At 54.2% G+C, this 11,267-nt stretch overlaps 1 protein-coding gene across 3 annotated transcripts; it reads left to right on the top strand.

Annotated features, from left to right (window-relative positions):
- The first annotated feature begins 689 nt into the window (after nt 1–689).
- ANKRD60 (ankyrin repeat domain 60) lies at nt 690–10,674 on the top strand. Of its 3 annotated transcripts, none has more exons than XM_082743824.1 (5): nt 1,041–1,267; nt 6,134–6,264; nt 7,589–7,654; nt 7,884–8,049; nt 10,261–10,674. In XM_082743824.1, the coding sequence occupies exons 1-5, from the start codon at nt 1,123–1,125 to the stop codon at nt 10,560–10,562; spliced, it is 810 nt and encodes a 269-aa protein (XP_082599950.1). In that variant the 5' UTR covers nt 1,041–1,122; the 3' UTR covers nt 10,563–10,674. The 3 variants fall into 3 exon arrangements, with proteins under 3 accessions (XP_082599948.1, XP_082599950.1, XP_082599949.1); XM_082743823.1 differs by having other exon boundaries at nt 6,134–6,288; XM_082743822.1 differs by lacking the exon at nt 7,589–7,654 and having other exon boundaries at nt 690–1,267.
- Nucleotides 10,675–11,267: the final 593 nt, after the last annotated feature.

Genomic DNA, 11,267 nt, shown 5'->3' with positions numbered 1-11,267 from the left:
AGTATGTTTAAGGCTCACGTTTTATTCGTGTTTTGTAACAACTGAGATTTTTCTGAGGTGGTTCTGCTCCCCTCCGGCCCCTTCCCGCGTCACTTCAGCTCGGTGTGTTCATCATTCCTAGGTGTGGGGCGCTGAGTGTTTGCGATTCGATCATCACACGTAAGCTTCCTGTGTACTTGAACACTCGGCCTCCTCTCGGGTGAATCCGTGGAAAACCACGAGGTGGGTTTCTTGCAGACCGAGCTCCCTTGAAAGGCATCTTCACAGGGGAGCCGTCCCAGCCCCGCGCCGAGTGGACGCTTCCTCTCTGCTCGAGTTTCCACCAGCTCCTTTCTCCCTCGGAGAATCCGAGAGCATTTTCAGAACTGACCGGTGTTCGTGCGGCTCTGCAGACCCTCACGGAGGCCCGGCTCCCGCTTCCGGAGCGGCCTGAGCGCCGGCCCGGCTCCGTGGGGTTTTCCACTCGTGCCAGGAATAGGGCTGCTGAGCGCCGCTGTAGACCAGCCCGACCCCTGTAGACGAGGCGCTCCGGGAGGACTTAGGGCGTTTCCACTCCAGGCCCGGGGCCCTGAGTTACGCAGACTATTGCGAACGGCCACGGCGGCCTGTGACCTGGAGTGAGGTCACCCGTGACAGGGCAGTGAGTGACCTGGCGAGCAGCTGGGAGGCTTTCAGAAGGGCCTGGGGGACCCGGCCCCCTGGGGGTAGGGGGGAATAGCTCAAATCACTCCGCCACCGCTGCGCCTCCAAGCCCCGGGCCATCGGGGACCCCAGGGCGGTCCGCGGGGCTCTGTCCCGCGCGGGGCGTGGGGGGGAGGGTTGCGGTGACGCGGGCGGTCGGGGGCGGGGGGGTTGGGCAGGAGACGGGAGGAGGGCATGCGGAGGGCAGGCGCTGCGGGCGGCGGAGCGCGGGCGGGGGAGCCGCCGGGGGGCGCCCTGGGCTCGGACCCCGTGGCCGGCGGGCGGGGCGGCCGGGGCAGGCGGGGCGGGCGGGGGACGGGCCCGCGGCCCCTCCCTGCGCGGCCCCGGGCCCGCTCCCCCGGCCAGAGCGGCGTCGGGGCTCTGGAGGCCGTGAGCCCGGCGCTCGACTTGGCCCCAGACGCCTCCCCAGAAGCCTTCGTCATGCGGGTGCTGCTGGAGGAGACCGGGGAGATGTTCCAAGTGACAAACTGCCGCAGCGACATGACGGTGCGGGAGCTCAAGGAGGAGCTGGACCTCACCGCCGGCATCCCCTTGGACCTGCAGCGGCTCCAGTACCTGGACCAAGGTGACCCTGTCCACCCCCTGCCCTCGCCACGTGTACGGCCTCCGCTGGGGCGCCGGGTCCCCTTCTGACCCTGCGGCCCCTGAAGGGATGCTTGCCCGCGTGAGGACTCCCCCACCCCACTCCCAGGTGTCAGAACAAACCCCACCCCCCCACCCCCAAGCCCCCAGATAGGAAAGCCAGCCTGGCCACACAAGGACTTCCCAATCTTGACAAATCGGGTTCAGGTTAGACCTCACATCTCAAGGCAGACCCTGTCCACAGCAAGACCCTAATCCACAAACATATCCTGCTGAGTCAGGACTCTCCTCCCAAAGCAAGCTGTCTAGTCAGACCCGCGGACCCTAAGCAGATCCTGGCGATGTCTGCGACCCCAAATCTCCACAAAGGCGCTGCCACCTAAGCAAGACCCTTCCGGCCCCTTAGTGGCCAGTGTCTTCATCAGGACCCAGATCCCAAAGCCCACAGGGTCCACACAAGACCAGAAACCTGAAACAAAGCCTGTCCTCAGTGGGACCCTACAGTCTAGGGCAAACCTCCCGTCAGGACTCCAAACTCAATGCAGACTTCCAGATCCCCATGTTGGACTCATAACCGCTCCCCCCAAGTCCTCCAGCCAGCTAGGTCCACACATGGATGCCAAAGCCTGAAGCAAACTGTGCCAAAGACTGAACCCCAAATCTCCAGCATAACGACAACTACCTCAGAACCTCAAATCCTCTGGCTGACGGGTCTACACGGGACGCTGAAGATCAGAGCAAACCATGCCCACTTCAGGGCCCCCAAGCCCAGAGCACACGTACCTAGGACTAAAACCCAAACGACTATCCCAGAACCCCAGATTCTCCGGCAACTATGTCCATGAGAGGACACTATGAAATAGACACTGCTCACCTCAGGACCCCCAAACCCAGAACATACCTGCCCAAGGCAACCCCAAATCTCCAGACTAACCATGACTAGCTCAGAACCCTGAGTCCTCCAGCAGCCACACCCATACAAGGATGCTGAAGCTCATACATTGTGCCCGCTTCAGGACTCCTAAACCAGGACCGAACTTGGCGAAGATTGGACTCCAAATCCCCAGGCTAACCATGCCACTCTCAGAACCCTGACTCTTCTGGCAACCGTGTCCACTGAAGGATGCTAATGCCTGAAACAAATTGCCCACCCCAGGGCCCCATAACTTTGTGCCAATCACACCCATGTTTGGACCCAAGATAAATACCCCAGACTACCCCTGCTTGCAACAGAAACCTGAATCCCAAAGCAGATTCTACTCAGAGCCGGACCCTAAATCCCAGAGCCAACAAACCCAATTCTGAGCCCCCAGTGTCTAACTAGTCACTTGTACACCCAAACCCCAATCCATCAGTCATCTCTGTCTAAATGAGGATGCCAGAACCCAAAATGAACTCTTCCCACACCTGGAAACCAGTTCCCAAGCTCACCATGACCATCCCAGAGCACTAATTCCAACCAAAATAACCTCACAAGGTCTCCAAAGCATGAGACAAATTCTGCCTACAATAAGACCCCAAAATTCACATTAAACCTACCCATATCTGACTCCTAAATCTTATGCAAACCATGTTTAAGCCAACCATCTCCATGTAAGGAAGCCAGAGTTCAAAGTAAGCCTTGCCTCCATCAAAACCCCAAAACTCAAAGAAAGCTCTACTTGTATTTGTATCCCAGATCCCTCAGCCAGTCTTATCCACACCAGAACCCCAAGCTCTGGATCAAATCTTGCCCATCTTAGGACCTCGAATTTCAGAGCATTACCTGCAGCCACAATTCCCAAGGCTGACCTCTTCGAGTCCTTACCCTTGGTGGCTACAGTATATAGGGCTACATTAGAATCCCAAATCCCAAAGCAAGTCCTGCCCGTGCAAGGACTCCACATCCCAGAATAGACCCTTCCCATACCAGGACCCCCCAACAGAAAGCAAATCTTGCTCTCCTCAGAGTCCCACATCCAGAGCAAACTCTATCCTCATCAGGACCCCAAATCTCAAAGCAAACTCTACCCACATTTGATCCCCAAATACTGGCACTAACCCAGTTTGTATCAGAACCCCGAATCTAAAGCTGCGTCCTTGTCCATGTCAGGAGCTCAGAACTGGCCCTATTGGAATCAGAACCCAGCACCAAAGCTCGCTGGGGCTAAATCAGGATGGCAAGGCCCCCTATCCAGACAGATCTCACGTGGTAGGCACCCAGTGGGGGGCGAGGACTCTAGAGTCCCCTCTTCCCGTCTATCAGTCTCCATCCCACAGCCTGAGGACCTGCCTATCCCTGTCCTGATCCCTACAATATTTAGGATATGAGAACAGGACCAAAGCCCCTGGGCTCCATCACCTCCCCACCCGGCTGAAATCAATGCAAAAATACTTCAAGGAGACAGAGGTATAAAAAGCTCTGGGCTGCAGCCCGGAGGGTGTGGAGAACGATTTGCAGAGACACTGCGGCTGTAATGCAGGGCTGAGAAGCGATGGAGACAGGCAGAGATCTGAGATCAGCCTGTCTCTGCTCTCCGTTACCCCAGACACTGCCCTTCTGGGGCTCAGTTCCTTAAGCCGGAACCCAGAGCCTTGGGGCTCTGGAATTCTGAGTGCCAGGTCCCTCTCTAGACGGGGACGACGCAGGAAATTCAAAATGTACATTGAATGCCAGAATACTTTCCTTTGCTCTCTCTGGCGTAGGCTAAGCACCTTCTGTTGACATCTTTATTTTGCTATCAGGATGTTTGGAAGCTGCTCTGGGGCATTTTGGGGGCTTTATCTGGAAAGAAGTATGTATCTCAAGCCCAGTCTCTATTTAACATGTGAATAACGATGAGGTGAGCTGCTTAAGGACAGGAAGTGTTCCAAAACAAGTAATTCGGAAATTATGGATCCTGAGCTACAAACGTCTGGCACCCCTTCTGCTAATTTATTTTTCCCCATGAGCTATGCTGAGCCGTAAATTCGAGAGAGCGAAGAGGCAATGGAAGACACCCAGTGACTTGTGCTGATGTCACAATCCTCTCACTCAGCAAGCACTTAGCGACTGGGAGAAGCTTGACCTCTCCCGCGGCCGCAGCCCTTCCTCTTAACGGCAAACAAAAAGGAAAGAAAGAAGGTGCTACTACGTTGAGTAACGAAAATTTGGGTTCCTGCCTATAAATAACCCGCTGACGCCTCTGTACCCACCTAAAGGTTGTCGGGCAAGTTCACATGAGCTAACATGTACGTGAAACCTTGAGAGACACAAATCTGAAAGGGGTGAGCAAAATTCATGGACTAGGGGCGATCTTACATGTCTGTTGTCAGCTTTCATAATTTATTTAGCTGGTGATAATTAGTATTTGTCTAAGCCAAAGGCAGTTGCTGCTGCCTATAAAGGGGGAATGTGCTCTGATTTCTCCAAGAGCTGTTCAGCATGTGTGAATCGCACTCTTGCCTTTCTTTGGGAAACCCAGCTTTACCCAGTTTTTTTTTTTTTTCAAAGTTGTTAGGAAGTCAAGTTGTCTTACTGAAGACTAATTACTGATTATCCTCTGTGTTAGAACCACAAATAAGACCCTAATTAACAAATTTGCTAATTGCTATTCCCTGTTCTCATCCACCATCCGAAGTTTCTCATAAGCACCCAAGGGGGCCAGCGGAGCCGAGAGCGTCACGTGCGTGTCGCTGGAGGGAAGGCGGGTCCGGTTGGAGGGTCCTGGGGCTGCCATTTCCCGGCCACGGGGTCCTCAGCTGGCTCACCGGGAAACGGAGATGACAACCCTGGCTCGTCATGAGCGTTAAAAGCCTGTAGGTGCTTGGGCCAGGCACTTAGTGATCCCTCAGCCATGAATCCGAACAACTCATGAATTCTACCCGGAGTAATGGTGGTGGCATCACTTGTAGAAAAATAAATTATGTTACTCTTAAGCAGGGGCTGCGTGAGGAAACGGTGCATTTAAAAAGGCAAACTAAAGACAGCTTTGCGGAAAACGCTGTAGAGTCCTACAGTCCGTCACTCCGACGGTCTTTCCTAAGAGGGTCTGAGCGCATGCAGTGCGAGTGGACCCTCTCACCGCATTGTCTCCAGTAGTGGACGGCTGGTTCTGGGTGACAATCCAACAGAACTCTAACGTTTCCAGTCTAAATCATGCTGAATGGCAGCCTTACAATCCTTCCATTACCATAAATGCTCAACGGGAGCAACTTTGTCCCCTAGGGGCCATGTGGCAACGTCTGCAGACCTTCTGGATGGCTACCGCTGGGTGAGGGTACTACCGCCATCTGCTGGGTAGAGGCCAGGGACGCTGTGCCCAGGGCAGCCCCCGCCCCAGAGAACGATCCAGTCGAAAACATCAGTAGTGCCAAGTGGGAAAAAACCCTGCCGCAGAGTATCATCGGAAAGACCCAGCACAGTTTTGCCGTAGTTAACATCTTCGGCCAACGGCTGACAACATTAACCAGAGATTTGTGTTTTAGTTTCACGTCTGACGCACAAAGGTCCACTGTGCTGCATCTGTGACGTTCGCTTCGAGAGGTCCTATTCATAGACTTTGCCTCATAAAAAGACTTTACTGACTCATGTGTCTTTTTTTTTTTTTTTTTTGCCATAGAACGAGTTATAATTACAGAATTTTAGAAGCTGTTGCCCTTTTTTGTCGTGTTTTGTTTTGTTTCGGCTTCCATTTGAGCTGAGCAAATTAAGTTTCTAAAAAGCACTAACGACCCCAGACAGACTCCCGTGAGCTCATCACAGGAGATTAGCGCTCCAGGCTTTCCGATGATCTTTGTGATACCCGAGGTCAGATCATCTCTTAAGATAACCAGTGTAATAGTTTATCTCTAATACCCATTTTTTTAAAGTAAAAATTATTCCCAGTAGGAATTTTGATGGATGATACTACGTTGCAGTTCCATGATGTTGTTCCTGGTGGAATTATTTCATTATGTGTCTGGCGCCATGATGGATGGACGGAACTGGTTTTGGCGGCTGTGGAAGGGGATCCCAGTAAGGTGCCCTCAAGTGTCTCTAAATGGGTATCAGACTTCACAGAGCAACTGGAAACTCTGTGTGTGTGTTTGTGTGTGTGTGTGTGTGTGTGTATGGGGTGGGGTGAGATTCCGTCTTGAATGCGACTGTTGGAGCAAAAGTTCCAGAGTAGGAGAAGAGGAGATCGGCCACATGACATAAGGATCGGACACCGTATCAAGAGTTCCCACTCACTCTTGGGTTTGCCGGTTCACGGTGCTCCCTTACAGCCCCCTCCCTCCGACCCCCGACCCCCACCGAAGAGAGAGGGAGAAGGGCAATCAATGGGCGATGGATTTTCTAGTCACACGTATATTTTGTAAAGTTGAAAACCTGATTTCACAGTGGGCGAAGGGCTCCGGGTAACTGGGAATTGCACAGTCCAGAGCACGTAACGGGGCAAAAATCCGAGGGGGCGTCTGCCCCTCCCCTAAGGAGGAAAGATCACGCACTTCTCGACCCACGGCAGGTGCCAGCTCCTTGCCAGGCCTTGTGCTTGGCTCTCAGCTGAGCTCTGGGGTGGGCAGCGGGGAGAAGGAAAGAGGAAACCAGACTGTCTCCCCAACAGAGAAGCGAGGAGCCGGCGGCGGGAGGCCACTGAGGGAAGCAAGTGTGTGCTTTCTAGAAAGTACATTTGGATGAAAGGGTATGAGCGTGTGAGGATGGGGTTTATGTTCAGGCAGGAAAGGGGTCAGGAAACGCTGGCTGCAGGAGGGTTGTGGGGGTCCGGGATCCGGTCTGGGAGAGGTGGCTGGTCTCTGGGGAGGCAGGGCCAAACTGACAGTGGCAACCCCCTGCCTGTGTGCGGGAGCCTTAGAAGGAGGCGTCCCAGACGTCGTGCGTCCCCTTCCAGGTCTTTCCCTGGGGTGGTCCGGCTCCCGGCCTTTCCCTGCCCCCTCTGCCCCACTCTCGAGGACTCGAGGCCTGCCTCGGTTTTCTGGCTCTCGCTCTGAACCTGGGCACTCCCCCCCTGTCTCCCACCCTCGGGGGCTCTGCCTCCCCCCACTGCCGCCCCCACCCCCGATGCCCTGCATCTGGGACGGAGTTCCTCTCTGCTGGAGCCCGCAGCCCTCCTCTCGTGCTCAGGGCCTCGCTTCACCACGAGATGATTATGTTACGGGGCTATTTTTCATCCCTGAGTGGAGTTCAGAGTGTTCCAAAAGTTAGCGGAGACAATGGGCCTGAAAATAGATCGGAAGGCCAGAATTCATCCAGTCTCCAGAGAAGTGCATTTCCCTCTGGGGAGACCACTTCGTGTCGTCTGGCGTCTTCCTTAACGGTCACAACCACCTTCCTCTGGACACCCAGAAAAGCTATTTTCTCTCTTCAAAACACCGACAGGAAGAACTTCCTGCCTCCCGAGCCTGCCCGATGGTAAATGCGTATTTCCTGGACATGTATAGAATTCGGTCAACAATGTCCCCCGCTGGGTGTGTTCCAGCTTCTCGGTCAGGGCTCACCCCTCTCTGTTCCCATCCCGAGCCTTCCCTGGGCCTTCGAGCCACCCTTCCCTCAGGAGGGTCCCGGCCCCCACCAGTCAGGTGCAGCTTGCACTTTTGAAAGAACTCAGACTCACTGTGCGGACCCCCTTTATTCTGCCCAGCTCTCCTGCCTCGGTGTCGACGAAGATTCTCTTTACCAAACTGCAAATTCGCAGCGTTTGGAACACAAGCAGTGGAAGGCTTGGATTGCTCACAGAGCGTTCGTGGCCTTGTATATTACCTCTCACAGAGGCCACTCGGACGCCGTGCAGTACCTTCTAGAACATGGTAATTTTGAGAGATGGCTGAGTATGTTCACAAGTTGGGGTCTACCGCGGGTAGGGAGGACAGAGTGCTTGTCTTCCAGGGCCTTCCGCAATAGCGTCCTGGACCCCAGTTGTGTCAACCACCAATCATGGTCCCATGGGCCACTGGGGAGCCTCTTTCTGTAGGGGTCTTAGGACATGCTGAGTAAAGGCGGTTGTCCTCTCTCCTGGCCGGGTTTCAAGAAGATTCTGTCATCAGAGATCAAACTTCCAGACACTTATTCACAGGAGTAGCCCAAAGAGCCTCCTGGCCTCTTCGAACGCCGCTGGAGATGTTCCTGGACTCCCTGTGTTATTCCTGCCCCATCTGAGGTTGGGTTTCTGCCACAGTCCAAGGGGTCTAGCCCCAAGCCAGCATCACTCTCTTGGAGGGGGCGGGGGGAGCATTGGCAGGCCGGCTCTGAATGATTTCCTTCAGGAGACCCTTGCCACGAACCCCCTTCTCATCTGGTCTCCATCCCCACCCCCCGCCCTCGCTCCAAGGACAGGCTGTCACTTCTCTCTCTCTTTCTGTTGATAGAAGCAGCAGCCTTGGCCTGCATTGTCTCTGAACGTGAGGGCTCGCGTGAGACGCAGCCGGAGCAAGCTTTATCTTTATCTCTCCTGGTCGTAGGATATTTTTGGGAAAAGAGGTTCACCGATTGAGGTGTCGACCATTCTAGAACAATAGACAATGGCCGCAGATGGCCCAGGCCGCCGGCTTCCCCGGGAACAGGAAGAACATGTGACGTACTGTTTGGTCAGGGGTTTGAGGCCCAGAAGGGGCCTCATCCGAGGGTCTCCCCTATCAACTTGCTTTCCAATCTGAACCTTTCCTGCCCACGGCCTTGACCCTGGCCCTCTGCATCTCGTCTTCCCTCCTGCTTCCCCCCCCCCCAGCAAGCAAGGCGCCAACATCCTCGAGGCCAGGGCAGGATGACTGGGTAGAGGCTTTCCTGACCATTTTGCTGTTTTCTCCACTGCTTTCTCCATGCCGCCTGTTGTGGGATGAAATATGGGCTGTTCACAGACCAGCAGTCCTTTAAGCTCATAAAAAGTCATTTTCACTCTGATGGAACTGTGATGTATTTGAAAGCCCCAGTTAAAACATTACAGCCAGCTTTGCAAAGTTTTCTGTCCTTTGCACACAGCCGCCGCAAAGCCGTGCCGAGGCTGAGGCTGGGCGTTAGGAGAACCTATTTAAAACGTTACCTCACCGTCCAGCCATAGCTCATAAAAACTGGCTACAGAAATGTCAGCTGCTTGTAATTGAATTGCCTTGTTTTCTGTGTCATGATATTTGTTACCCAGAATTTGATTCAATTCAACAAGTCCGTATTGGACACCTGTCATTAGCCCATCCATCTGCGGGAGGCAGTGAGGAATTCAATCGAAGTGAAATCTGTCCATGAGTCAGGCTGCCCGTCGTCTGTCATTTCCCGAGCGCCTGTCTTCTCCAGGCATCGCGCTACGTGCCGGGGATGAAAACAGCAGTGATCAAAACAAGTGTGTTTTCTGCCTTCATGGAGTTTATGAAGGGAAGTCAGCAAATTATTACAAATAATTAATTCCATGGTCAGTCGTGCACGGCATGTTCTGAAGCTGTGGAATGTCTGCTGAGCATATACAGGGGAGCGGGACTCATGGGAGGGGGTGAGGAAGGCTTTCCTGAGGAAGTGATAAAAGAAGGATGGAGTTAGCCAGGGCTGGTGGGGGCGGGGGGTGGGGGCAGAAACGGGGAACAGGCCGCTAGCAGAGGGAACAGCATGTGCAAAGTCCTGGGGTGGGATGCGGGAACAGGGTGTCTTTAGCGCGCAAAGACAGAAGACTGGTAAAATTGGAGCATGCGCAGAAAGAGAGAGGTGGAAGGCCGTGGTGTGGGGAGGGTGGCAGGGTGAGACAGAACAGGGACGACCTAGAGAATGACCCCAAGGGTAGTGGATGCCAGAAATGGGGTTTGAGCAGGAGCGTGCCGTGGGCAGATGGGAGGCAAGGCAGTGCTGGTCACTGGAACAGTGCAGCAATGCCTCCTCCCTGATGCTCCCTGCTGGGGTCAGGCGGGGGCCGTTACTAACTCTAAGTCTTCTTGTTATGGCCTCACCCCTCCTGAGCTTCTCCTCCTGAATGTAGTTCTGGAGGTGAGGCTCCTGGCCGGGAGGGTGAGCCTTGCTCAGCCGGCTCTCTTGTTTTACAGGGGCCAGCTGTCTCAGCCAAAGCCCCATGGGCAGGACAGCCCTGCATGTGGCCGCAGCCATGGGCCGTCTGGACTGTATCAACCACCTGCTGAACCATGGGGCCTCCATCAATGAAAGAGATGCCAGGGGGGAGACCCCCATGTCCCTCGCCCGGCGCCTGAACCGCAGGCACAGTGAGCAGCGTATGTTCCTCTTCTACTGGATGGCGAAGTCAGGGACAAAAGACGCAAAGAACTTGACCAAGAACAAGGTTCTTCTCAGGGCAAAGTCCAAGTCAGGCTCCAAGAAGAGCCAAGTTTGACTCCCTCTGAGAATGTCTGCACCTCGAGGGTGACCTGGGTAACTCTTCAGAGTTCAAATCCACAGTGGCCCTTGGGGAGCAGGAAGCCAAGAAAATGTGGCAATTAATCTGAATCAGATACTAAATTATCTGTCCTGTTTGCAAATGAATCGGGGAGGGTGCTGGTGGAGGTAGGTGAGTTTGTGTTCATTCTGTTAATCCATTATGGACGGAGCGGGCTCAGATGCCAGCCGTTAATTTTAAGCTATTTGAACATTGTATCCAGTAACGCGGCTTGGGGTGATGGGAGCCAATTACCTTCTCGCGTCTGGAGACCATCTAATGCATCAGCATAATAGAAGTAATAGCAGTGATAACGGTACTGCTGCTATTGCCATGCACAAGTGCTGGCAAATGTCGGGGGGTCCTGCGTGGGGTGGGCTCTGAATTTCAGTCTGTAAAGCTCAGGAACTGTGTGCTACGTGCTGCCGCAGCGAGGGATGTTCCAGAAGTTTTCCCGAGCCATCTCTGAGGGGTCTGCTGCTTGAATTGTGGCTTGGGGGATAGGGGACTAGAGAAGCAGAGAGAGCTTGGTTCTCCGGTCACGTCCTCTACTGGGGTGCCTTATTAGTCTTGGTTAAAAGTGATAAGTTGCTGTTGGATTTGGGGGAGACCATATCAAGGACGACGAGGAGCTCGAAGAGGAGAGAATCAGAGCTGGCACCA

Source organism: Mustela nivalis (assembly GCF_964662115.1).
Source record: "Mustela nivalis genome assembly, chromosome: 8".
NCBI classification, from domain to species: domain Eukaryota; kingdom Metazoa; phylum Chordata; class Mammalia; order Carnivora; family Mustelidae; genus Mustela; species Mustela nivalis.
This window is presented reverse-complemented; position numbering and strand designations above follow the sequence as displayed.

Coding starts and splice junctions, on each gene's coding strand:
- ANKRD60 (XM_082743822.1), top strand. CDS start 877: ATGCGGAGGGCAGGCGCTGCGGGCGGCGGAGCGCGGGCGGGGGAGCCG. Junction 6,265..7,883: donor TGGAAGGGGATCCCAGTAAG/GTGCCCTCAAGT, acceptor TATTCTGCCCAG/CTCTCCTGCCTCGGTGTCGA. Junction 8,050..10,260: donor GCAGTACCTTCTAGAACATG/GTAATTTTGAGA, acceptor CTTGTTTTACAG/GGGCCAGCTGTCTCAGCCAA.